This window comes from Aquila chrysaetos, chromosome 16, assembly GCF_900496995.4.
Source record: "Aquila chrysaetos chrysaetos chromosome 16, bAquChr1.4, whole genome shotgun sequence".
NCBI lineage: Eukaryota > Metazoa > Chordata > Aves > Accipitriformes > Accipitridae > Aquila > Aquila chrysaetos.
This window is the reverse complement of record NC_044019.1, coordinates 29432027-29459049: the sequence shown is the minus strand read 5'-3', so window position 1 is coordinate 29459049 and position 27023 is coordinate 29432027. Positions and strand designations below refer to the sequence as shown.

The window sequence follows — 27023 nt, the reverse complement described above, 5'->3', positions numbered from 1 at the left end:
GAAACTGCATTTCTTCTTGGAAATTCACTAGAATGAAACATACTCGAGTTTTCAGCAAGCCTAAAACTTTGTCTGCAACTTGTTTTGTGGGAATAATGTTTGAAAAGAAGCTCTTGCAAGTTGGTTGGTTTGGTTTTGGTTTTGTGGTTTTTGTTTTTGTTTTTTTTTTATTTGAGAGAATAAAATATTTGGAGCTGGTAGAGCTAGGTGCTGTGCTGCAGACAGAATGCAGTAAGGAAAAGGCCAACTTAAAGAAGAGGTATGAGATACTATTTTCTAGAGTGTTAAACTTTCAGGAATAACCTGTTTACAAAATGAATTCAGCTTTGATATAGATTATAAATTGATGGTGTAAGTATTGAGGCCATAGCTGGATGTCTTTCTGGTGGCAATAGGCAGGCTGGAGAAAAAATGTCCTAGATTTTAGCAATTAGTTAAGGAAGACTAATTGGAGACTACCAGGAGAAACATTCTGGCACAAGTGCAGTGTCGGAGTTGCCTCTAGACAGAAGGAATTTCTACTCAAACAGCATCTTTCTGTAATGAGCCCCTACTCACAAACAAGGAATTGCCCTGGAAACAAGACCAACCCCAGTTTTCTAAGAGTAATTCACAGTACGGTTTTGGGATGACTGCATTCCATATCCAGAGAAAAACTAAAATGGCCTTTTAAAAGAGATTTTTAAAAAAAGCACAAAGAAGTTTGTGAAAAGAATGAGGAAATTCATGAGCAGTATCAGGGTAGCAAAAAGCAAAAGAGGAGGGGCAAGCAGAGGCTGTGTTCCATAGTTAGCTCTAAATCTTTTCAATAAAATTGGAAAGCGGCCTGTGTGATTCCCGTCATAAGCAAAGGCTCTTAAAGAACAGAATAAGAGAGGACATCTTTTCATGGAAAAATTACTGCTGGAGAATAAGAACAAGGTCTCTTGAGAGAGAGTACCAGCAGACTCCCAGCAAGATCAGTGCTTGGGCCTGTGACGTACTGTGTGTTCTTATGTGATCTGCAAAGGAGGTGTATAGAGACATGACAAAGTTTGCCAATGGTGCCAAGTTATTTGGGGTAATAAAATGAGGGCTGATTTGTAGAAAGACCTTGAATTGCTGATTGACTGGATGATTTAATAAGTGGTAAAATTTAGTACAGATAAAAATCAGACAATGCGCACAGAAAAAAAGCCCTGATCCTAACCTTCTGTAATAACAGGCTCTGAGTTGGCTGTTGCTACTCAGAAATAAGATCATGAGGGTATGGTAAAATATCAATGCAGTGTTCAGTAGTATTTGCTCAAAAAAAGTAAGTTGTATGTTAGGAATTATGAGTACAGATTTAGGAAATTCTGCCACTGTACACCATGAATGCACCCATAGTTCTGCACATTTCTAGTGTCCTCATCTCAAATGAGACAAGAACTGGAAAAGGTAGAGAAGAGCAGCAAGATTAATAAAAGAACGAAATGGCTACTGTAGTGAGAGCATCTGAGTAGGCAGGGACTGTAGTCTGGCAAAAAAAGAATAAAGGGGGATGTGGAGTTGTATTGTGGAATGCTGTAAAATCAGGAGTTGAATGGAGAAGGTGAGCATGAAGCAATTACTCAGTGTTTCTTCCAGTGTGAGAGCTACACATCAAGTGGAATTTTCCAAAGGCAGGTTCAGCACAAGCAGAAGGAGGTGCTGCTTGCTGTTTTACACCTCGTGTTGCTGCGCTGTGGGATGCCTTCCTGCACAAGTCATGAAAACATATGCGAGTTTAAAAAGTCAGGACAAGAGGGAATGCCCTTTGAGGGTTATTAAATGCAAGATAATGCCTCAGGTTTAGGAAGTTGCTGAATCATAAATTGCTGGAAGCTGCAGAAATGTGTCGGGGAAGTATCATTGTGTTTGCCCTGTTCTTATGCTTTTCCCCAGGCATCTGGATGGATCTGTGGTCTGACCTGCTGTAGCTGTTGTATTCTAGCCATTGTAATAGGCCAGAGACAGTATTTTACAGTCCTGGGAATTGGCTACCGCTCATTTTTTTACAAACAAAGAAACAAAGGTCAAGCACTAAGTGATTTATTAAGTATTTTCAACAGGCAGAAGTGATGTACTTGATGACAACCTCTGCTGTGAAAATCCCAAGTGCTTTTTGAATTCTGCATTTCACAGAGACCCATTTAAAATAAGTCCCCTTTTTGTTTCAGGGGATTTTCTGGCACTTCTATGACAATACATAGTAAAATGCACTAGGCTGGCTCCTTATCCACCTTTCTCTTATGGGATGATGGGAGGTCTTGTGTGGGCACTGAAATGTCCATTGAACCAAAACGGTGGGAGAGATGTGCTGTCCTGTCCTGAAATTTGTTATTTACACATGGCTGTACTATCCACGATGCTTCTGCAGGGCTTGCTTAAAGCCCCCAGTTGTGTATTCAGTTGGCTTTCCTGAGAACAGAATTTGCTCAAAGGAATGCAGAAAGCAGTGAAAATTTCTTCATGTGAATCACCACACCCTCTACATAGGGCAGCTACAGCAGGTGCACCATTACAAAAAGGTATAAATATGAAAAACTGGTGTGATGAAGCAAACAAAGATCCGTTACAGGTGAAGGGTAGAAGAATGAAAAAGGGTGCTCTCCCTTGCTACAAAATAATGGCTTGGAGTGGTTGTGGGATGTAACTGGTGAAATTAATACAAATGGTTACTTGTTTCATTCGCTAAAAGTGAAGGAGAAGCAGCTAATGGATGATACTTAAGACAAGAAGATCATCACAGCTGTTGGAAGAGCTTTGGATAGTGCCAATAACAAATCAAACATCCTTTTCCCCCTCCTCTCCCCTTCCTTGCCAGTGATACCATAGTACATAGTAAATCCACAGCCTCTGTGAGGCAAAGCTTGTGATCTGGTTTTCACACTGAATTGTGACTGAAGGCATTTACAAGGAAGGAAAGTGCTTTATTGAGAGCATCTGCACTATTGCTTTCCTCTGCAAGGCACTATGCCCTTTTTGGCTGTGGTTCAAGCTGCATGAGGGTGAAACATGCCCAGAGCTTTTCAGACCCATGTAGGTGAAATGAGTCTCCCTACTAGTGGGTGGTTTGTACTGTGGATGTTGGGAGTTCTCTGCTTTCAGTAACACTTTCCCACTGCTGCTAAGTAAGAGGTTTGGGGTTTTTCTTTGTAACCTCTCTATGTGCAGCAAGAAGAATAACAGCAAAGCACCCACGCAGAAGCCGCTTCTGAAAAGACCTGCCGTCACATGCACTACCTCGCCAATACAGGTCACAGCATTGTCCCTGCCAGCTGGGAGGCAGGGACTGGTGGGACCCCCTTCCTGACACTGCAAGTGTTTAGGGAGTAGATAGTCACCCTGTAGTGCTCACCAGAGTAAGTGTGGCACTGAAAAAGGGATAAGTCACTAAGGGCTGGCAGCAACAGGAGCCCCCTCCAAATGAGAAGAGCCACTGCTGTTTGCCCCAAAAGGAAACTATTCCTGGAACTGAACCTGCCTGAAGGTGAGGGACAGCCATGCTCTCTGAGAAAGGCTTTCCTCCCTCTTCCTGCCCCCCTCCTGAGCCCTTGCCTCCTGGCGTATTAGCACACAAGCACGCACACAGCCCTCGAGTCCTCCCATGACCTCTTCTATACATGTGCATGTTTCCCCTTCTCACCCCCTTTGCTTTATTTTCTTTGAGAGCTACTCAGTGTTCTGCAGTGTTTTTTCTCCATGGAGATCTTTTTTGAGAGATGGGGCAGAATGAACTTTGGCGCATGTTCAAGAGTAATAAAGATAAGAATTAGCAGGGACTTTGAACATAAATGAGACAAGATAAAAAGCTATTGAATGTAGTTCAGCAGCATGCCGAAGCAGATCAAGATGTTATTTACAATGCAATTCTGTGTTTTCCTTTGAGTAACAAGGAACAATAATGGCTGCTCCATTTTGTTTTGTTCTGATGCACCAAGACCTTAGAACGCTGACAGAGAATGTAATAATTAGGACCACAATACATGATGTTTTAGGCCAGGCTGTTGGCTTCATCTTGGGTTTTGTTTAGACATTTCAGCAGGCATTGGCTTTGAAACAAGCATAATTTTTCATAAAAACAGAAGTTGTTTTTTCTGACTGTCATGACTATAAAACAGTTTTGTCCTTCATGCACATTTTGTTATCATCGAACCCAGAGATGCAGACTCTGAACTGAACTTGTACAAAGGAGAGAATTATACTGAGGTATTTCACGTGTCATATTTTAAGATGATAAAGTAGGAGCGAGTAGTGTTTAGGAACACTGCTGCAGGGAGCACTCACATTGCACTCGGAGCTGAGCAGAGGCTGAGCCGTGGACTATAAACATTTTGTGGGTGGTCAGCTCTTCTGCTGCATCACAGGGGGAAGGCAGCAGCTCTGGGGATTGAGCATCATCTCAGCGCTACGCTGTGGATTCAGCAATGGGCGTCAGCAAAGGATGGAACTAAACGCAGTCTGATGTTCGGGCCTCCATATAAAAGTGATCACAGGTACCCCGTATGCTGACAAACCAATATGTGTGCATGCAAGAGAAAAGTGGGTAGAAGCCTGTGGCTTGTAAAGGATTTATAAATAGGGGAGCAGGGGCCAAACAAGTAAACAGTCGCATCTGAATAACGGCCCTTTGCCATGCTGAGCCCTTTTTCTGCTTCTTCCATCTTTCCACAGTGTGAGCTCTTAGATCACAGGGACAGAAGTTACTGAGGATGCACAGTCTGCATCTCTCCCTCACAGTCTGTTCCTGCTCGATTCCAGAATGCCGCGAGTTATTTTGTGCCATGTGAATCTGTGTGCTGCTGCATTTTCCGGTTCCTTTAGATAAGACAGCAATGGGAGCTGAGAGTGCTTCATCTGCATATTTTTTTTCTGCCTCATCTCGCTGAGATGCTTGGCACAGAGACAGGCTGGCCCCCGCCATGCAGACAGTGGCAGGACAGCCCTCCCTGCTTCACAGCAGTCGGTCTCGTTGCTGAACCCCATGATGGAGCAGTGCTGCTAACGAGGACACAAGCATTACCTGCAGAGCCAAAAGCATTTGAATAATCTTGGTGCTCCCTATCCCTTCTGGCAACCAAACCAGACCTTTCTTCTCCAAAAGAGATCTGTTGTCACGTCGTGTCTTCTAATACCATAAGCACTGCATCGTGTAGTGTGTTTCGTGAAGATACAAAATTGTCAGTGCAGTGAGCGCGTGCAGTGAGCGCATGCAGCTGTGGCAAATCCCGGCTATCATTTGGCTGTATCCCGTTTCAAGTAGAGAAAGGACTGTCCCTTGTATTAGGCCTGGCTCTTTGATTATATTTGCATGAGAATTTGCTTTTCTCTGGGCTATGAATCTGGTTTGTACAGATGAGGATTTTAGGGAAATTAGGAGGTGGGAAGTGAAATGCAAGCTGGATCTGTATTTCAGCCACTCTGCCGGTGGGTTGTTTTCTGTTTGTTTGGGGTTTTTTAAGTGGATTTGCTGAGCGTGTTTCCCTTCCTCTGATTTGCATGGCTAATATGGTTGTCCTGCTTTTCATGTAGCAATTCTTATTTTTCCTTTATGGCCACCTGCAGGACAAGGTGTACAGGTTGTGAAAGAGCCAAGATGTGGCATCAGGTTCAGTGCTCTTGGACACAGTCTCTGGTCTTCTCTCACCATCTTCATTCAGTGTTATGCCAACATCGCTGCTTTTATCCCGTGAGGGAGATAATCCCCACGTAGAAAAGGCAGCACAAAGTAAGCCCGTGACTTGCTTAGGGCCAGGCAGGAAGTCAGTCGCTGGGAAAATATGACCCAATTTAGATCCCTGACAAGATCATCCTTTCCTCTCTCCACTGCAGTTTGCTTCTCGTAAAATGAAGCTATCAACTTCGCCAAGGTGTTAGGAGGTGTCGTAAGTTAATGCTGATAAAAGGGCATGGCATATAAAGAGCAGCTAAGGCTAACCATGAGCAACTTCTGAGAAGGTGATCGGATATCAGGCCATTACCAAACACGGCATGTGTCAGGTTTGTCTGGTGGAGCACAGCTAGATAAAGGCAAAAGCTCTGATGCAGCATTCAGCTTGCTGGAGACACAGCGTGAACAGAAACGTCTGCTGGAGAGCCAAGCAACACCAGTTTGCAGAGAAGGAAGGGCTGGGAGGAGCCGATTTGTAACAAATACAGGAAATGAGTTCAGCATAAACCACAAGTTCTCTATTGTCTTAGCTTCATATAATTTACAACACTAGAGGTAAGGAAGCTGAACAAAGGCCAGTGGGTTTGAAAGATGAAGTTAAATTCAAAGTTAAAATCCTAACACTTTGCCACTTGTAATGAAAAGTTAAGCTCCATCAAGAAGTTGCTATGAGTGTGGAAAGGAGGTGTGGGTATGTGGGTGCTGCTCACTTCTGTGAAGGAAAATTGCTCACAAAGCAAAAATGAGGCATTTTAGAAATTCCCGAACTATTAGAAAATAGGCAAATCTTCTGGGTGGCTGACTGTTTTCCCCCTTCTTTCCCTCTAAATGCTTTTGGATTATACAGGTTTCAGAGTTACCCCTGCGGAGAGTTGCTTTTATGAAGTGAGAGACAGCAGTCAGATGATCACGAGTTGTAATCCAGCCCATCCTGTTTTTTCTAAAGGTGCCTGTTTGCTACAGATGTGAAAAAATTGCAAATGGTCCAGAAATTTGGAAAAAAGCAGTGGAAAAAAATCTGCAGAGTTCCTTATAAAATATATATGCAGCTCTGTGCGTGACATGGTACAGTCACTTAAGAACGCCTGAAGCTGAGCTGTTTTGGAGTTTCTGCTATTACAGTCCAAATGTAAAGAGAAAATTCTGTGGCAGAAATGGAATTGGTTCCATTTGAATCACAATGTGATGCAGACAGATGGTTGCATATAGGGGTTTTTAGTTCGTTTGGGATAAATTGAGGTCCATGGAAGTCTGAGATCAGGGAATTCGCTTTCTTCAACTTGCAAGGATTCAGACATTGTCCAGTTGGTAGCAGCTTAACAAGTCACTAAACATAAGCTGAACTGCAGTGACTGACTTTGTGTGTGCTCTAAGTTTATAGCAAACACAAAGGTAAAGTCATTTAGCTAAAACCTCTTTTGCAGAAGTTAACGTGATAAGTAATGTGTTACGGTATTACTGATGTTTTAACTGGTTGAAATGCAGTAACTCAGCCATGTGTCTAACTGTAGGTTTGTGCATACAGCAAGAGCTCAGATTCCAGCTCCAGTTAAACTTCTGAGTCTGACCTGCTCTGCTAACAATCCCAGATCATGAATTTTGCCCTTAGTTTCTGAAGGAGCAGGTGCTCTGACAGCCTCCCTGTCTGCTTTGATATGTATTTATCCTGCGCTTTAGATAATGAATTGCTGTGCTTTATTCTAGGACATGGGAATTTTATCTCTTCATTATAAATAGCGGCCGTCAGTACAACTCCAGGATACCTTGGCTTAGTGATGCCTTACGTAGGAATGCAGAAAATGCTAAATAATTTAAAGGGATTCTATAAATACTTTCATATGGTGATGAAATCCGAGTATGACTAATCAGATGAGCCTTATACTTAACAAAACAAATCTCTGGTGAGCCATTGCTGTAGGATACTGTAATTGCTATGGAAAAAACCACTTCTAGCAACTTGACAACTAGCAGAAAACGTGACTTGGAGGAAGAACAGCCCACCTCTCCAGTGACCATGTCTAAAGCGGGTAGACCTTCTGGGTCCAAAACAACATCTTTCTTGTGGTGGAGGGAGGTATCACGCTAATCTAAAAGACCTTCTTAGTGTGTGTTTTCACAAATGGCTGTCTGCAATAACCTGGTTATGCACCTCTGGTATGAGCAGGCCAAATACTCCTCTGCTTGTCTGCAAGTTCAGGCTGAAGTTTCAGAACGAGTTTCTTTAAAAGCAGTCTCCAACTTTTACTTTTTCAGACCAAACCAGCATGTTTGTGCAGTGATGTTAGTCGCAATGTTTTGTTCCATGGAGGATCCAGGTAACATAGGCTCCAGAATAAAGATGAAAAATAAGGAAAGCCAAGGAAAGGAAGATTGTTAAACAGTTTTGCAACCCTTGAAAAGCTTGCCGTGAATTTGGGTCAATGTTTGGATTGGTTCCTGTTTTTTTCAGGTACAGTTTGCCTCATTCTCCCTTCATCCCCATCTGTTCTGTTTCTTTTGCAGTGCCAGAAGCTCCGAGAGGTTTTTAACTTGGATTACCCTCACAGCACCTTCCTGCTTAAGACTCTGACTATTGTATCTGGCCCTGACATGGTTGACCTCACTTTCCATAATTTTGTGTCCTACAAGGAGAATGTTGGCAAGGTATTGGGTCCTGAGGGCTAGGAAACACTGGGAAACACTAAGGATTGGGGCATTAAGTGGGGAGCAGGAAAGCAGAGGGGAAGATGGGGAACCTGAACCCTGTCAGTCTTACTGGCAAGGTTATAAACAAGCAGGTTTATGTTCCAGTAAGGTGTGGTACCTCCATAGTTCTAGAAACTTCTGTCCTGCATGGAGAAGAATCAGTAGAAGAAATTTTTGTCCTTCATGTGCTTTGTATGGATAAACAGCTGAGAAGACTCAGTGGAAAGGTTTCAGCTGCTAGTATATATAGGCAGTAGGAAGGTGATATAGCCAAGTCCAGGGCACAGTTGTTGGGATTTGGAGCCCAGCAGCATTGTGACAGGCCTTTTTACCAAGGCCTGTAGTGATAGGACAAGGGGTAGTGGTATTAAACTGAGAAAGGGCAGACTTAGAGTGGATGTAAGGAAGAAGTTTTTTCCTATGGGGGTGGTGAGGCACAGGAACAGGTTGCCCAGAGAAGCTGCGGATGCCCCATCCCTGGAAGTGTTCAGAGCCAGGTTGGATGGGGCTTTGAGCAACCTGGTCTAGTGAAAGATGTCGCTGCCCATGGCAGGGGGGTTGGAACTAGATGATCTTTAAAGGTCCCTTCCAACCCAAATCATTCGATGGTTCTATGCCCTTTTCATGTTTGTTGCTGTGTACTTCTTGGTGTGCAGTTCCGTAATGCCCAACTGCCTCTGCCTTTTGTGTGTGTTTGTTCCCAGAGCTGGGCTGAGGATATTATGGCCATTGTTCGGAATCCCCTCACATACAACGCTTCTCGGTACACCTTCCTAGAGAAAATGTAAGTGATTTCTGACAAACATTGTTCTCTGAAACGTTCTTGTCCTGCCCTTTCTGTCTGCACTAGAAAGAAAAGGCTTCTTAGCATCTAGGTCCTTTGGCAGCCTTCAAAACAAGTCCTGTGTCAGCTCAGGAGCCCCCAGGCACAGGTAGGGGAGTTGGTAGTTGAGCCATATGTTGCATGACAACTGACTGGTGCTGAAGTGCTCAAGCCAAACACACACGTGGTATTACAGAAACTGAAATTCTGAGCCTCAAATGTGTCCCACCGCAGTCACAGCACTCACCCCAACAAAGTGCTGCCTCTTTTTCTTTGCTCTCTCATACTGTTTGGTTGGCAATCTGGGATCACTGAGGAACGCTAAATAATAGGAGATATCATTATCTCATATCTATATCTTATGTTTCAGAGGAATATTTCTGATATCTAAGCTCTTATAATTTGCTGGTTTGTCCTTCCCAAGAAACAGGAACAGGTTGTCTGAGGTTAAGCTGATGGTCTGTAGGACTGGTCTGATTTCATTTAACTGCTAGATTGTTTTCCCAATTGCATATTTTTTCTTTCTCCTTACTGAATAGGACCTCTAAGATTGTACAAGTGCATTTTCATAATCTTGTGTTTTTTCACAGCCTGGTGAAGCTGAAGATGCAGCTTAATGCAGAGGGGAAAATTCCTGTCAGGAAGTGAGTATGGATATTTGTTTTATTGTGTGTTCAGTCAGACTAAAGGCAGAGCAGCTTGTAAGAGGATGATTGCCCAATGGCTTCAGCTGCCTGCTCTTTCTGCACCTAAGAGGTAGAGATCATTCCCTCCAGATTCAGGCCATGGAAGGACTCCTGCTGCACCTAGGTGCCTCACAGGGAAAGGCCTGGGACATAATTTGGGTCTGGAAGGGAGACCTTTTGTGGCCTTCAACTACAGCAAGAAATTGCCTTAAACAGCCATGGATTTTACTTCCTGGCTGTTGCCAAGAAATAATCAACAAAACCAAGCACCTTCAGTAAAATTCTGATCAGAGATTGCTTTGCAAACCTGATTTGAAAGGTGGCTGAGGCGTAGGACTCATTTTACCTTTCATATAAGGAGTTCTGTATTTGGATAACGTTTTGCTTGACTCCCAGGCTAGCTGAAGTAGGGGTCCACTGCTTTTGCTTGTCTCCTTTCTTCACGTGTGACCACTACAACCGTTCTCCACTGGTGTAATCCACTGCCCTCAGTCTTTACTCTGGATGTGCACGAGAGGGAAGCAGTCTTTGAGGGCAAACGTCTGGGCCAATGTTAGTGCTGGTTCAAGTACGGAACAGTGGAGACTTGCACTTCACTTTCCCCACGGTTGGCTTTGTGCATCAGGCTAGTACTGCCATTAGAATAAGCCAAGGCTGCTTTGCTGAAGCAAAGACCAGCCTATTACTTCCCCCCTGCACTGCATGGCGTAAATCTAGAATTGATTTTGTGCCACTCAGTGTCTTCCCTAGTAAAATCACTCCATAACTGATCCTATGGCTCCTCCATGTTGATTCAAGTCATGAATGAGTGACAAAAGGCTGCACTGCCATGTTGAATTCCCTTTTGGGTGCATAAATTATCTTTTCTTTTAAGTATAAGGACCTGCAGATAGTGCATTTGTGGGTATTCACTGGGAAGTCTTGAACCACTCTGCTTGTAGGTTTATGCTGTGTTATAGCATCACAAGAGGCAAGCGCTAATCACCTGTAATAAATATGCTACCTACTGCGTGTTATATTGCATAACGATTCTAGATTGTCTATGCTTGCTAAATGGGCTCCTGGATGGTTGACCATTATTCTACAATAAACATTTTCTGTTGTTTGTCTTCTAAACCACCAACCAGCAGAATTTCATTCTGGCAGAAACCAGTGTATTCATCAAAGGGCTTTTAAAAATGTATAGGTCTTCAATGAATAACTCACACTAGGGAAGAGTATTTTGAATTGATCTTTAAAATGCAAGCAAGGTAGCATTACTGCAGAGAGAAAACAGCTTATACTTCTGAAATAAGCTAGAGAAAATATCTGGTACAGGCTGTACCTCTCTTCAATGGCCTCATCTGTCTGTCTTCCAGTGTGGTAAAAATGCTTTACTGTATAAAGCATTAGACCATTAAATAGTCCAAATTAAGAGCCAGATTTATAAAAATATTCAGTATTTCCAGGTGCAGGTATATGTAAGGCTTTCAAAACTCCATATCTGATTCTTCTGAAAATTCCACTGAGCATCTGCCTTTCTCTTTGGACATTTAATTCCCTCTTGAATCATAACAAGGGTGCTGCAATTTTTGCCTTGCAAAGGGAAGCTTGGGAACCAATATGCACTGAGTTTGCATAAGTCTGCTGCAGCTCCCACTGAACACTCTTCCACCTGTCAACACACTTGGCACTTTTTGTTCCCCTTTTTGGCTGTAAGCAGCTGTGATGCCAGGAGCTTAATAGAGCTGACATCTAAATTTATCCACAGAGGAGACCTCATTGCTGCTGACTGGGATATTCTGACAGTAGGGAGAGTTCAGTTATTGTTGCTATTCCATAGTGCAGCAAAGAGGCTGCTTTATGCTAAAGGCTTGACCAAGTGAATTCTGCCCTGCAGACTAGTACCCAGCTTTCTAAATTGGAGGTGAGCTTTGGTTTCTGCAGCAGCAGACTTTTGTGCTTCCATCATGTAGTATACCGGCTTCTTGCCTGTGTAATGAGTTTGTTCCTTGAAGTCATGGAAAGCCTTTGGTTCCAGAAAATTTTGCCTTTTTTCAAAGCAGCAAATGTGCACAATATTTGTTTGATTTTTTTGAATGTTGTCTAGACTACAAAGTTATTCCTTGTTAATGCCAGCTACCACATGGGATAGCGTCTTGTGGAGGGAAGTGTCCTGGGGAGTTGTGGCACGAGGCTTGCTACCACAGGGGGCACCTACAAGAGCGGCAGGGGGAGGACAGTGAAGAGGGGTTTGGAGAGTAAGCTGATGCAGTTCAGTGACAGGGCTCTCACAGAGTCCATAGGAGAAACACAGAACTTCTGTATTAAGGCAGCAGTCAAAAAATCCACTGTATAAGACTTGGTGCATCAGTTACTCCTTTGGAGAAACACTGTATTTTTTTCTCTGGTTCATGTTTACAGTCTTCCTGTCAGTCTCCTTTGCTGTGCATTTTGAGTGTCTTGCATTCTGGCTGCAACTCCCAGGCACCCAAACCCAGGCTTTCTGAATTCACTTCCGCTATGTTGTGGTGATTTTTTTTTTTCCCCCTGTCTGGTCAGTATTTTTCAGATGTTTCCTGCAGACAGGAAGAGGGTTGAAGCAGCATTAACCGCTTGTCATCTTCCAAAGGGCAAGGTAAGGGTTTTGCTAGGTAGCCAAAGGTATCATTAGTTTGAGAATATTTGCCTACCCTGACCGTGTTGCCCTTGGGTATGAAAAAATCATCAGCCCAGATGCTCTTCGTTGCTCTGAAACCTTTTCCTTACCACTAGCTGTCATGCCTTAACTGCAAGCCTGCTAGGATCAATTCTTACTGTTCGTATTGCAGTAACGCTTGCGACTCCATCACTTGCAGTATGTGGCACAAGAAGCAGCATGTTCCCTTCCACCTGTGTCACTGTTTGCTCTTTGAAGCAACAGATCTGACAGTTAATCTTGGTGCTTCTACCAACCTGCAGAGTACAATCCAAGGCTCTGACAGCTCCTACTGCTGCATCAAGCTTTAGCTTTATGCCATCACACAAGAGGCACCGAGGGACAGTTTAAATAACTGTCCATTCTAAAATAGGGTATTATGGTGCTTCTCCACTCCATCTGTTCTTTCCGAAACACCTTGCCAGATGTTCCAGTTGCTTACTTGCATTGTCACAAACAAGTGCTGGACTGTGGGTGTTAATGGAGAGGTGAAAGCCATCGTGAGTTTGTGATACTGACATGTCTTTGTTGCATTCTCAGAATGATGCCATCAACCCAGAGGACTTCCCTGAGACAGTGTATAAAACTTTCCTCATGAATCTGTGTCCACGGCCTGAGATTGATGAGATATTTACCTCACAGTAAGTTTCCCTTAAGCCACAGCAGAGAACTTGATCTCTTGTGGCAAAAGAGAGGCAAAAAGGAGGGGCGAGGGGATTTTATGCTGTGTCGTTTGTCTGGTCTCAAGCCTTAGAAGGGCAGGAACCCAGGTCACAAAACAGTGCCAGTGAACTTAACGCTTTCACTCACAGCGTGAATAAAAAGGATAAGACTCACTGTGCTGCAAGGACTCTTAACTGTCACCGTCAGGAGGGCTGATTCCAGCTTAACACTAGATCATGCTAATGTGATACTGCTTGTGGCTAGCCCCAAACAAGGCTATGTACAGCATGAGAACCATAGATCCTCACAAGTAGCCGGTGACTTTTTTTTTTTTCAAGTAGCTAAATCTGTGACTTCTTAAATGGACTTGATTTCATAGGGCAAGCAATTTGGTGTGCTCAGAAATTCAAGTCCCTTTAGACTTCGAGTCAGAGGCTCAAAATACGCTTTGTGCTCCCCTCAGTACAACCTCTTCACAGTCTTGAATTAGTGAGGAAGAAGAAAGGCCACAGTGGGAAGCATCATCTATGGGAAGAAATGTAGACAAAACAGAAAATTGTGGGCCTGGGGAGGTGGACACCCACTGCTAACCTGAGGAAGGACCAGTCTCTCTTTTGTGAAAAGGTTTTCTGGGTAATACACAGGCCTTACCTCTGCTCCTCTGTAATTCTCTCACCTTAGCCATTTAAAAGCAAAGCCCTACATGACCAAAGAGCACTTGGCAAAGTTTATCAACAAGAAGCAGCGAGACTCTCGCCTCAATGACATCCTCTTCCCACCAGCCAAACCTGAGCAGGTGCAGAGCCTGATAGAGAAGTATGAGCCCAGTGGGATTAACATCCAGAGAGGTGAGTCTTGTTCAGCCCAAGAGTCTTGCTATAAAGATAGTATGAAAATAGCAGAGCATCCTGCACCTTCTGCTACCCTGACTTTCCCAGGGGAGCAGTCAGCCTGATTCTCGTAAGTCCCTGTGTTGCAATGCACCGGCAAGGAGATGCCAGAACCATTTGGTTTCGGTACTGTTAACAGCTTTGCTTTCTTTGTAGGGCAGTTGTCTCCAGAGGGGATGGTCTGGTTTCTCTGTGGCCCTGAGAACAATGTGATAGCACTGGACAAATTGCAGCTGTACCAGGACATGACCCAGCCACTCTCACACTACTTCATCAATTCATCACACAACACATATTTAACAGGTATGGGCAGTTCCAGAGTCTGCCTCAGCTCCAACGCATATGTACCATCACAGGGGATGGATGAATGATACTGACAATCAGTCGGGCAGATGTATGTGCCCTGAAGTTTGGAGGGCTGAGGGCTGTAATGCACTCTGAGGGGCTTGGCACTTAAATGCTATGTAAGAAGAAGAAATGTCACCCTGTAACCAAAACCATCTCGTCAGTCTGCCACATACACCTGCTCAAGGATGGCAGAGAGTTCTGTTGCTCTGGTTTATGCAGAAACTGTCCCATATGAGTAGCTAACGTTGAGCCTCTCTCCTTCTGCTGTCCTCCAGCTGGTCAGTTTTCTGGGATCTCATCTCCTGAAATGTATCGCCAGACACTGCTGGCTGGCTGCCGCTGCGTGGAGCTGGATTGCTGGAAGGGTCGTCCCCCGGATGAGGAGCCAATCATCACTCATGGGTTCACCATGACAACTGAGATCCTCTTCAAGGTACAGAAAGAGTTTTCTCCATACATGCTTTCCCCTGCTTGTTTTTAGACTGATCTCTGTTTGAGGAGGCTGGCTGAGGGAACTGTCAAATGGATGGGCTGAGGGCAAAGATATTTGATAGGAGAAGATTGATGGCAAGATGCCAAGTGAATGAAGTGTAAGACAGAATGAAAGATGAACAAATACGCAATAGGTTGGAGTTTGTGTACGTTTTTGGAGTGGGAGGCCTAGAAGAGAGGTTGTTAGCTAGATGAAGATGAATAAATGAGGAAAGTGCAGGCAGTCATGTAGAAGTGATGGAGGGATGGTTGAGTAGACATGCCTGCACACATATGGCTGTGTAGCAAGATGGATGTATGGACAGAAAGTTGCATGAGGATGGTGGATTTATGGATGGATGCACGTCAGAGAAACAAACGATGGGTTTTAGAAAACAAACGGTTAAAATGAGTCTATCTTCTAACTGGTCTACAGCAGGTTTCTGCGGCTTACAGCCTCACATGGTGGCGCTTTGGAAGAATATAGGTTTCAGTTACTTCCTAATTACATGAGTGTGTGGAACGTGTTCAGTGGAGCAACTGCCCTCTAGCATGCTGGGCAGATGGCTTCCCTGAGGATTCAGCTCCCAGGGTTCAGAAGCACAGTGCAAAGCCTACTTTTCCCTTGGAAATACAGGGCATTTAACCACAGAACTTACAAACAGCTTGCAGGTTAAAAATCAATGCACCGCACTTATTTTTTTCTGCATTCCTTTACACAGCTGCTACCAACAGGCAGAGGCACTTTAGATTCTTTTTAAAGCTATTTATTCTTATTCCGTATCTTTCCCCCAGTTCCCACACTTCACTATTACTAAAATACTTATGTGGGGGGAAAAAACCCCCCAGTCCTTAAGATCAGAGGTATTGTCATATTCAGTGTCAGTAATTTCCCAAATCCTGTAGTACCACTGCTGTTTTTTGCACAGCAGTTCACTACAGTTAGGAGAAATAATGACAGCTGTAGCTGTGGTAATTGCAGAGTTCTGCTAAAGCATGTGACTACCTGAAGGAAATTACAACCTGTTAACGCAGCATGTGCCCAGGTTTTAGTTTTACATAATACGTAGATCTTTCCCTCCACACTTCTCTCCCTTTTCTACCATTGCCTGTGGCCTTTTAGTAGCTTTTTCTGTAGCTTCTACTCCTCTGAACCTTGTGGGTTTCTGTGATAGAAAGTCCAAGTGGTCCATGCAGGAGCAGCTGGCAGCCTCCCTCAGTGCTAAGACCATGGCTGAACCAGGATTTTGGGGGGAGTAGGGGACTGTAATTGCAAAGGAGCAAATGACTCTTCTTTACCATGTCAATTAGCAGCACCATTAAAGAAAATAGTGGAAAGTTTGTCGCAGTTTTAACAGGGGCTTGGGGAAAATATGATTATTTTTTCTTACATCATTAATGCTAAGAACGTTTCCATGGTATTTGCATTTGAAATGTCAGCACTGCTGGTTACTGAACGTTCCAGTTTGCTGCTAGACAGAAGGATTTTATAAGCAGGTGAAATGATAAAAAAATTGGACAGGTTCAGAGGTAAGTATAAATAGCATTTGAAGCAGTTCAATCTGGTGCTGCATACAGCTTTCTCTACCAATTCATAGTGCATGGGGCAGTGGCTTGCCTTTCTGCTTTCACATTTGTTTATGTATACACTGAACTATGTAACAAAAAAAAAAAAGCATATTCTTACATCTTCAGCTTCATTTTTTAATGCAAGCTATTGAGTTTAGCTGCATGTTGTATCCTCTGGAGCTGGAAATCCAGGCAGGTATGAAAAAGATGACACTTCTCACCATCTTACTGGGAGAAGTTTAGTTACTTTAAAAAGAAGCTCCTGACAGTGATCTGTTTGGAATCCGTTCAGCAGGAGGTCAGCTGCATGTCTCTGTTATTAGTGAGTGCTGATCTTTTCTCTGACCATTGCCTCTCATTTAGGATGCCATTGAGGCCATTGCAGAAAGTGCTTTTAAAACATCTCTCTACCCTGTCATCCTGTCCTTTGAGAACCATGTGGACTCGTGAGTATCTAGTGATTGGGAGAATTGTGTTCTCTGCTGTCCAGAGCAAAAAGTATACAAGCAAGGGCTGCTGGGTTTTAAGTGAGTGCCTGAGCTGAAATGAAACATTGATTGAGATTTCTGAAGCAACTGGAGGTGGGTCAGAGCTGAAAGATGAGCTATAAGCTGTAGAGTGAGACTGACAACAGTTGTGGAGCCTTTTAGCTCGGGATGGCAGAGTATGAACAAATGGTAGTTGGCCTGGGAAGGAACTTTAGGATCTGCATAGCTGTCTGAGTGAAGGCAAGAGATGCTTTTCTGTGTAGAGTACATAGATCTTGAGGTGGTTGTTCATACCAAGCTCTGGATATGGGCATCTGTTTTCCTGTTCACTCCTGCTTGATCTCTTTGTTGATTAGGCCCAAGCAGCAGGCGAAGATGGCTGAGTACTGCCGAACCATATTTGGAGATATGCTGCTGACAGAGCCGCTGGAAAAATACCCAGTAAGTGGGAGTTGGGGAAGGAGGCTAGTGGAGAGGTCTTTCATGATGCCATGGACAAATAAGCCTGGGTCATAGGCGTGAGCATCGTCAGTGGATGGAAGACCTCTCAGTTGCAGAGGTTTTCCTATGCACTTGCCTGATTCTGGTCTTATTTAATGCTCTGTGACTTGAGTGACTTTGGAAACTTGAGCTCTAGGTAGCCAAGTCATACCAGTTGTACCAAGATGCGTCAGTGTATTTTTGTACATGGTACTGTTTCAAATCTCTCTGCCAGCACTTGCTTTGGAAAGAAACAGGAACAAGGGCTTAGCAGCATTTCAGGACTTTCCTACCAATGCTTCTCAATTCCTGCTTCCAGCCTGGAAATACTCCCTTCCAGGCATAGATGGACAAGTCAGTGACATGCATAGCTTTGCGCTCAGAACAACTGAGTAAAGCTCCCAATCTGTTTGACCCTAGTCATCAGCTTACTTGTACAAGCATGTATTTTTGTGGATGCAGTGACATCCTTGGTGATCCCCATGCACATTGCTACTTCAGCTTCCTTGCAAATGGACACTCATTTACAAATAACGGGCAGTGCCTCTGTTCTGCAACAAAGCATGAGGCAGTTCCTTGGAATATGTAGTGGAGAGGGGAGCTGAGACACCTAGCCCCAGCATCTATTTTAAAGCACTGAGATCAAAAGAAGAGCTGAAAAGCAGCAGTGAGCAAATCAGCACTTGCCCACTGTCCAGACCCATGTCCTTGTCCAGCCAATAGGGAGAAACAGGGTGTGTATGGGGAGAAACAGTTCAGGCTATTAGCTAAATTAATAATAGGCCTGATGCTATCTGTACCAGGGAGTGTAAGGCTAGAAGCACAGTCTGAGTCACACATCCTTGTCTTGAGCCACCTACTCTGGGATCTTTTTTTCAAATCTGCTGCAGGCAGAGTGTTTGAATATGGCCCGAGTGCTCATCTAGGTCTGAGGCTCTGGGATAATGAGAGAAGTAGGTGGAATGTGAAAGCCAGAGGTGTGTGGATGCCTTCAGGCCATGTAGGGTTTTTTTTTGTTGTTTTTTTTTTTTTAGCTGTGGTACAGGATAGGTGGCTGGGAACAGCGTGGCATGTGCAGGCAGCAGAACATGAGAGGGCTGAGAGGTGCAAAATCCTGGTCTGAAACCAAAGGTGAAGTCTTAGGAAAAATCTGCCTAGATATAGTGGGATATGGCAGCAGATGGAGAAATTATACAGTGGGTGAGAGATGTGTCCATGCACAAGAATGACCAGAGGAATGGTACTGGGAGGGACAGGAGAGATGAGTGTTTGAATTCTGTCTTTGTGATGAAAATTCAGTCTGAAGTTTATCTGTTGCAGCTGAAGCCAGGAGTTCCTCTGCCAAGTCCTAAGGATCTCTTAGGGAAAATCTTGATTAAGAACAAAAAGAACCAATCTATATCTGGGAAGAGGCAGAACTCTGTGAAGAAAGGGAGGAATGTGGAACCAGAAATCATCGAGCAGCCAGCCCCTATGGATGCTGAAGGTACTGGTACATCAGAAGGGAAAACGGGACTAGTATAGCTAGATGAGCAAGTCTGGCCCACTGGAGACCTTCCAAATCACCCCAAATTAGCTTGAGGCAAGCCACTACTAGTCATTAATTCAGTTACCTCAAGAAGCAGCATAAGGTTGGAAGAGAAATTAAATCTTCAGAATATTTTCAAAGACTTCATTCCAACCAAAAGAGACAATCAACATAAGCCCTGCCCATCAGTCAACTCTTCTGCCTCCTCTGAGGCATATGGCTGCATGAGTTGGTAATTCACTGATACACACTGGCTATTGGTTTTATGGAAGGGTGGATAATTTTCTACTGCTTGTAGCTGTCTAATAACCACAAATCCAGCATGGCTTAGTTCTTCACCCTGAGGTTCTTGAAGGTTTATAGAACCTTCAGCCCCGCTCTCCTCTCTTCCTCCAGTCTCAAGGCTGTCAACTCTTGGGCTCAGGGAACCTATGATAGAACAGTGAATTTTCAGTCCCTGTCATGGTAGGAGCACATGAAGTCATATGAAGACAAGGTGAGCGCCACCATAGAGCACCTAGAAATGGACATTTATTCCCACAAATGTGTGCGACCTTGGTGGGGAAAACAGCACTGTGATTGTCACTCTTGGCTTATGAGGGAAGCCTGCAGGAGGAATGATTTGGTCTCTTGAGTGTGGTAGTCCAGAGTCTGCTAGTTCATATTTGGATTTGGCTAATAAAATTGTATGATTCTTCCACTTACTGTTCCTGCATGACTTGGTTGTGAGGATTTGCAGAGCTTTCAATTGCTAGCAATCTGCAATGTCTTGTCTAGTGTGCTACTGATAGGTACTACTGATGTGGGCTGTGTGTGCTTAGTCTGGGCAGGTGATGTGGCTGAAGAGGAACCAGAGGAAGAGGATGTACTTCTTGGAAACCTGGATGAAGAGGAAATTAAAAAGATGCAGTCAGATGAGGTACTGTCACTGTTGTTTCTGTTCCTTTTCTGTTTCTTATCTGGCCTCCAGTTTTCTCTGGGCTTCACTGTATTGAACAGAGATGAACCCAAAATGCAAAGGGGAATGAACTGTGCTATGACCAATCCTTCCCCTGTGCAACATGACTTTTGCAGGAGAAACCGAATAAGAGAAATTATGTTGCAAGCATAGAGAATATGGCAGAAGAGTTATTATTTCTGACTCTGCCTTTGATATTCTGCATGATTTGGAGATAATTGTTTGTCTTCAGGGTGTTTGGAGAGGCTTAGTAGCCTTAGTGTGATAAAAGTTGTTACCAAAACATGAAGTGCTGCTGCTGAAGAGGGAAGGAGGAGTTCAGCATTCCCTTGAATAAAAAAATTCATTTCCAATTTCGGTCTCCCTAGTATCGCTCAGTGAGGAGGGAAAACAACGTCCCCGGTTTGTCCTAGACTCCATGCTTTGAGAGGTTAGAGAGGTCCTGGGCTTCTTACATACCAATACCTCTCCATATGCCTCAGTTTCAGTTTTTGCCAAGCTACTTCGAAACTCTGCACCCCCGACTATGCTGCCCAGAATGTAACTGTAGGACCAGGAAGCCAAAGAAACTGGTGTGTTCTGGTCAGGGCAGCGACCAGAGTTCTTTGACTGTGAAGCCCAGGTGTGTTTTGTTTCACCTCTAGGAAAGGTCTCTTCATCTGTCGTCTTTTGGATTTTGTTTTCTGTTCAGGGCACTGCTGGTTTGGAAGTGACAGCGTACGAGGAAATGTCCAGCCTAGTTAATTACATACAGCCTATCAAATTTGACTCCTTTGAAGTCTCTGCCCGTAAGTCAAATTCAGTCCTTTCAGAATCCCAAGCATTTCCATTCGACCAGGAGAGTAGTGCTTTCAGATGCTGCTGTTCTCCCTGACTTGCTTTCACCCGTTTTCTGTTGTGTTCTCTCTCTCCCACAACATGCACATGGTCACTAACACTTCCCTTCTGCCCTCCTCCCTGTAGTAAGGAATTGGTAAGGACAAGACAGATATGTCAGATACTGCTCCCAGTTATATGAGTGCAGATGAAAAGAAACAGCCTAGAGGCCAGTGACATCTCTGTGGGCTTGCTGTGCTGCTTCTGAGGGCAGGATTGAGCCCAGCTTTTCCTAATGTGTGTGACTGTGGTGATTGGACAGAGAAACATCTGAAACACTGAAAATGCAGGCAATTTCTTTATATACAATAGGTTCCTCTAAATAGTTCCCACATTTGGGTCTAGCTTTGAGTGAGCTGCTTTGATGAAACAAAGAAAAGAAAAATTAAACAATAGGGGAGTGAAGGGGAAACTTGACAAAATAACAAACTTTGTGCAAGACTTTGAATATTTGGATTTACTTGGAACTCAAACTCCAGGCAGGAGCTACTCTCTAAATGTCATGGAAATCCAGGAAGAGATGGGCAAAATTATTGCCATTTAAGCTTTGCAAGCCAATCCTGTCTGTACTCCATGAAGTTCCTGTCCTGTAGTGCACAACCACTGTCTCCCTGGTAAACATAAATCACCTTTTATGGAGTATTATTCTTCAGTCCCTTTTCAAGGGACCAGAGAAAGATAAATTGCCTTGATAGAAAACAGTACCTGATAGAAATTGGGAGTAAACAGGCCAAGTGCTTCTTGGGTCCATTAGTCCCCACACACAGAATGGGGACTGGGCATGCTTTTCTTCTAAATGCTTTCCTATCTCCTGTTTCTAGAGAAGAACCGGAGTTACGTCATCTCTTCCTTCACGGAGCTGAAGGCTTACGATCTACTAACCAAGTTCCCTACACAGTTTGTGGAGTATCCTTTTGGCAACCTTTGTCCAGTGTAGTTGGTTGTATGGTGTATGAGAGCTAATCTGAAGCTTGGGTAAGGCTGAGGCATATCCAACTGGCTTCTGGTTTCAGGACCTGGTAAACTCTTCATCAGAGATAGAAACTGTGCAGGTGCTAGAGACATGGGATCTTCCAGGGTGGCTTGGGAGCTATTCAGAGATTCCTGCTGTAGTGAATTCCAAGGCTGCCAGGTGCTTGTCCTCAAGTGGAAAGGGTATGGGAAAGAAGCCTGTTGTTGCCAGGGCCTCTCTTACTTCTTGTCTGGAAGGCTCTGAGCATTTGGTAACAGAGCTTAAACAACAATTTTCATAATCTGAATATGTGCGCTAGCCCCAGGGTACACAAGGAGTGCTCCAGACTTGTTTCCAATAGAGCAACTGTAGATACAACAAGCGACAGATGAGCCGGATTTACCCCAAAGGCACCCGGATGGACTCCTCTAATTACATGCCCCAGATGTTCTGGAATGTCGGCTGTCAGATGGTGGCACTGAACTTCCAGACCATGGGTGAGTGTCGCATTGTCCTCCAGCTTAAGTGGGTGAGACTGTGTGCTCACATTCACTGTCTTTTCCTTTGCTGCTATTTCCTACTGCTGCTGTTTCCCTGAATGCATTTATTCTGTGTGCCTTCTCCCAAAGCGGTAGTGTTCTTTGACTCCATCTCCCACAGACCAAAAGCACTTTTCTAGGCCCAGCACAAACCTGGCATACAGTGTCTGGGATGCCGGTCCTACACACTTGTGCACACACACATACATGGATTTGCTGTCATCCAGTGTCTGGGTACTGTCTCTGGCTGTCCTGTAACATGATGTCAGACTAAATAATGTGCCCAAATGCATCAGAAGCTCCCGCTTCCCCTGAGTTGCTTCCTCTTTTGCAAGGCAGCAGGCAGAGCTCCATCTGGCTACAGGACTGGCCTGTCTGTGCTATTATTTCCAGTATTTTGACCTGAACAGGGAAGAAGGGCCTTTCCTTGCTGCACAACCAGCATGAGAAGGAAAGAAAAGCCTCCAGAGAAAGCTATTCTTTACCCCTCTTCCTTCCTCAGAGGAGTGTTTTGCGTATAGAGAGTGTAGGAGACTAGCTGTAGGATCAGTAGGAGAGAAAAAGAAGCAACTTTAAAAGGGAGAGAGTGAGAGATTGGTTACAAAGAGGATATCTCATTGAAGACAGTTGCAGAGACCACAAGCTGTGTTCTCAAGTGAACAGGCAGAGGAGAAGATGGACTGAGAGGAGGCGCAAAATGAAAGGGAGAAGGAGTAGAGGGGTTCAGACAACTATTTCACACCCAGAAATAGTGGGTAGTTCTTAAAGTAGGTTTTAATTTAGTTCTACCCATGACTTACAGTGCAATCATAAGCAAACCACTTACCTTTCTTACAACAGCTGCCGTAATATTTTTCCCTGTAGGGTGCTGAGAGGCTTGATTAGTTTTTGAAATGGCTTTGTGAGCCTTTGGCTAGCAGGGGCTGTAAAAGTACAGCATCTTTCAGCTCACTCGTAGCATGCAAGCCACCTGATGAGGCCCAACAGAAATTTTTCTCACTGTGTTCCTCTGTATCTCAGATGTCCCTATGCAGCAGAACATGGCTCTGTTTGAGTTCAACGGCCAGTGTGGCTATCTGCTCAAGCATGAATTCATGCGGCGTCCAGACAAGCAGTTTGACCCCTTCTCTGTGGACCGCATGGACGTGGTGGTGGCAAGTACCCTGTCTGTCACGGCAAGTACAAACCATGGTGCTGTTCCTCCCCTGACAGCCAGTTCCTGGCACCACATATATAACTGGCATCCATGTCCATGCTATTTATTACCCAGTAGAGTTCTTAGTGGCAAATGAACCCAGAGAGTCCTGTGGGAGAGTGTTACCATGGCAACTCCCAGTCTTTTCACTATTTTAAATTAATCATAATCGCATGAAAATGGAAAATTAGCATCTGCCACACAGAAGAAGCCAAGGCTGTGATGATGGGGAGGGAGGAGTTTGGAGAAGTGCTGAAGCAAGAAACATGGGTGGAGGTAAAAGAAAAGCCTATTGTGGATTGGAAGCTGCAGCAGAAAAGATGTTTTGGGGCAGGCGAGTGACTTGGGGTGAAGGTATGGGTGGGTTCTTCCGTTTTATTCTTTTCAGCAGTTGCTAATTACATTTTCTGCTTGTTCATAGATACTCTCTGGTCAGTTCCTCTCAGACCGCAGTGTGAAGACATATGTGGAAGTAGAGCTGTTCGGGTTGCCAAGGGACACAAAACGCAAATACAGAACCAAACTGACCTCCACTGCTAATTCCATTAACCCTGTGTGGAAAGAGGAGGCTTTTGTTTTTGAAAAGGTAATAACATTTGATAGTAATTTAGACAGAGCTCCTTAAAGATCCTGTTGGCCCCAAGCACTGCCTCTTGAGAGGTCAGTGACAACAGAAGTGACTCCCTTCTGGAGATCTCAGTCACAGCTTTAGACACACAAGGTGTTACGTGTTGTGCTCTCAGATAACATCCAAACAACAATATCCAAAATAACTCTCCATCAGTATTTCCCTGAACAGAAAAGGGGTAGCTGGGAACATTTCTGGAAATAACAGGCATCAAAAGTCTTCCATTTGTGATGCACTTCAGACTGAATTGACTAATCAGCTTTGAAAACTTCAAGCACCAGGAAGCAGAAAGGAACTGAATGTCTGTGGTTAAACTGTAAATGAGAAACAGACAAACTGGAGAAGTAAAGGGACCAGTCGGAGGTTTTCAGTTGTGCCAGAATACGGAAAGCTGCCTTGTTTGTTCACAAGAATTCAGTGGTCACTAATCCAGCTACAGGGTACAAGGGAGGTTAAGTCAAAGGTGATAGTAATGTTTGGCCTTTCTGCAGTAAGTTACAAACGCAAAAGACATGTTACGCAATTCATCTCTGTCAAGCACACTGTGAAATAGCAGATATTTTCAGCCTACTTGGGATGCGGTAGATAAATATTATCCTCATTTCAGAAAGCACTTTTTCGTCTTCAGTTCTGGCAGAATAATTTTTAGTTCATTTTATGGCAGGAAAAAATGTGGGAAGAGGGAGGCAAGAGCCCTTATGGCAAAGTTAGCATGCTTGCTAAATTACCCCTCCAAGTTCATTCCCTTCTCTGGTGAATTGCTTCATGGAAGCTGTGGTTTGGAGGGTTTGTTGCCCCATTTTTTCTTTAGGTAAACTGCCCTCGTGTGATCCTTTGCAGTCCCTCCTCTGAAAAGCCTGTGTTTTGTGGAGTTTCTGTGAATTCAGTTATGTCCATGATAAACTGTAGCCTTAAATTACAAGATGCAGAAATAGGCAGTGACTTCCTTGGAGAGATAGCATTGTTTTGTTGGAAGGAGGAGACAGTAAAGTTCTACTAGTGAAGCTAGTATGCTGTCAGGAGTTAGAGGTAAGGACATTGGTGCCTTACTCTGTTTTTTCCTTAGATCATGATGCCTGAGTTGGCGTCTCTCAAAATTGCGGCTTGGGAGGAAGGAGGGAAGTTCATTGGTCATCGTGTCATTCCTGTTATTGCAGTGCACTCAGGTAAATTTTGTGGAAATTCCTTCAGCTTTTGTGGCCTTGAGACCTATCCATTGGAAGCTGTAAAGGAGATGCGAACATCTGTGTGTTTTGCTACTTAATATCCATTCCTGTAGGCAGTGGAGCCTTCAAATTCATCCTATTATAGCCTTGGCTTAATTCCATAATATATTCACCATGGCCTTCTGTAAAGAGAGACTTTATTTTGCTGTTGGAGCACACAGACAAGAAGGGACAGAGATTCTGTCAGCTTACCTCTTCTGCTTTCTGTTTTCAGGCTATCACCATGTTTGTCTCCGCAGTGAAAGTAACATGCCACTCACCATGCCTTCTCTATTTGTGTACCTGGAAATAAAGGACTATGTTCCTGATGCTTGGGCAGGTAAAGTATGTGTTAGAATGTGGGGGGGGTTGCTCTGGCTTTGTCCAGACTGTGATCCAGAAGCATTTTCCAGCCTGGTGCTTTCCTGCTGCACCCTTAATTCCTTGTCAGGGTGGGACCTGAGTGCATGCCAGCATCCTGTCATGCCCTTGCTTTCATCAGAAGAGAGTGGATGCTTGCACTGTAACTGGTTCCCAGTACGGGCTGAGAACTGTCTCTTTTGTTTGGAATGGGTTGGTCTCTTTACTACCTTTATTCAGTGGCAGGGAGAGGTTTCCTAGAGTACAGAGGTGGTAACTATCAGGGACTGACAAGAATAGGGTTTTAGGGAGCACAGGAGTGGTGTTCTCCCCTGTTTGAAGAGAGGGAGGTTCTTGCTGGTACTGAGATACAGTGATCTTCCTTTAAAAAGGGGATGGTCAAACAGTGAGAGATGAATCAGGAAGGAAACCCCACTGGAGGTAGTTAACAGCAAAACTTTTTAACAGTCATCAACAAAACCATGCAGAATGTAACAGCATCAGCCACAGAAGTTCTTGTGAATACTTCTCATGTTTACTGTCTGTTCCCCTGTGTTCATACAAATGAACCTTATTCATGGGGGAAATCCTGTGAAATTGATGGTTTTAACACATATTTGTAAAAAAGACCAGGTTTATACAGCATTGGACTTGAATTGGAGCAGGGAGCTGTGCAGGTTTGGAAAGTCTTAACCTGGCTTTGGATTTTGGGAGCAGTATGCTCTTTTCAACTTCATAGAGCTGCCCTAAACATCAATGGTGAGCCATCACCTCAGAATGGGACTGAGGTGAAGAGGGTCCCCTCCCTTTGTGCTGTCAGGGAGAAGCTTGTTAGAAGTAAAGAGTACAAAATACCCCTTCTCCACAATTTCCTGTCCTAGGCCAGAAAGGAAACCAGAAGGCAAGGAAAATCAGAGTACAGTGAGTTATTTGATAATCCAAGCAAAGACCTCCTCTTTGTTTCTAGATCTGACTATTGCACTCTCCAACCCCATTAAGTTCTTCAGTCTGCAAGACAAAAGATCAGTTCAGCTAAAAGATGGCTCGGTGGAGGTAAGTTTTTCCAAGTTCTGTCATTGTCTCTAAAACATGTTGCATGGATTCAGCCTGAAATAATTGAGCTTTGATTTACTTCTGATCTTTGTTTTAGAGGCTTGGCACACAGAGGAACTTCCCATCTGCTGAAACTAACGGGATACCAGACTCCACTGGGAAATTCAGCACTCCTCTTTCTAATGGGCCTGCAGGTAAAGCTGTGGGGTGAGCTAAAAGTAGAAGGGAAAGCCTGTACACTCAAAAGGCTGGGAAGAGACAGCACTGGAGGGTCA

The 27023-nt window shown here is 44.1% G+C and overlaps 1 protein-coding gene across 7 annotated transcripts in view; it reads left to right on the top strand.

The window, feature by feature from the left end:
- PLCB2 (phospholipase C beta 2) overlaps positions 1-27023 on the top strand; it is a 60883-nt gene that overhangs the window by 20820 nt on the left and 13040 nt on the right. For 4 of the 7 annotated variants that reach the window (XR_003926922.2, XM_030039162.2, XM_030039161.2 and 1 more), the window contains exons 4-24: positions 8177-8317; positions 9064-9143; positions 9773-9826; positions 12410-12485; positions 13086-13186; positions 13890-14056; positions 14255-14401; positions 14722-14879; positions 16850-16932; positions 17331-17415; positions 18775-18940; positions 19804-19901; positions 20632-20728; positions 21638-21722; positions 22141-22265; positions 23328-23482; positions 23924-24088; positions 25197-25296; positions 25571-25675; positions 26663-26748; positions 26846-26942. Coding sequence is in view for 5 of the 7 variants with exons in the window: in XM_030039162.2 (XP_029895022.1) it covers positions 8177-8317; positions 9064-9143; positions 9773-9826; positions 12410-12485; positions 13086-13186; positions 13890-14056; positions 14255-14401; positions 14722-14879; positions 16850-16932; positions 17331-17415; positions 18775-18940; positions 19804-19901; positions 20632-20728; positions 21638-21722; positions 22141-22265; positions 23328-23482; positions 23924-24088; positions 25197-25296; positions 25571-25675; positions 26663-26748; positions 26846-26942 (2371 nt within the window). In the remaining 2 variants the exon portion in view is untranslated. Of the gene's footprint in view, positions 1-6211; positions 6230-8176; positions 8318-9063; positions 9144-9772; positions 9827-12409; positions 12486-13085; positions 13187-13889; positions 14057-14254; positions 14402-14721; positions 14880-16849; positions 16933-17330; positions 17416-18774; positions 18941-19803; positions 19902-20631; positions 20729-21637; positions 21723-22140; positions 22266-23327; positions 23483-23923; positions 24089-25196; positions 25297-25570; positions 25676-26662; positions 26749-26845; positions 26943-27023 lie in introns of those variants that run through there. The other 3 variants (XM_041129104.1, XR_003926923.2, XM_030039163.2) reach the window with 3 other exon arrangements.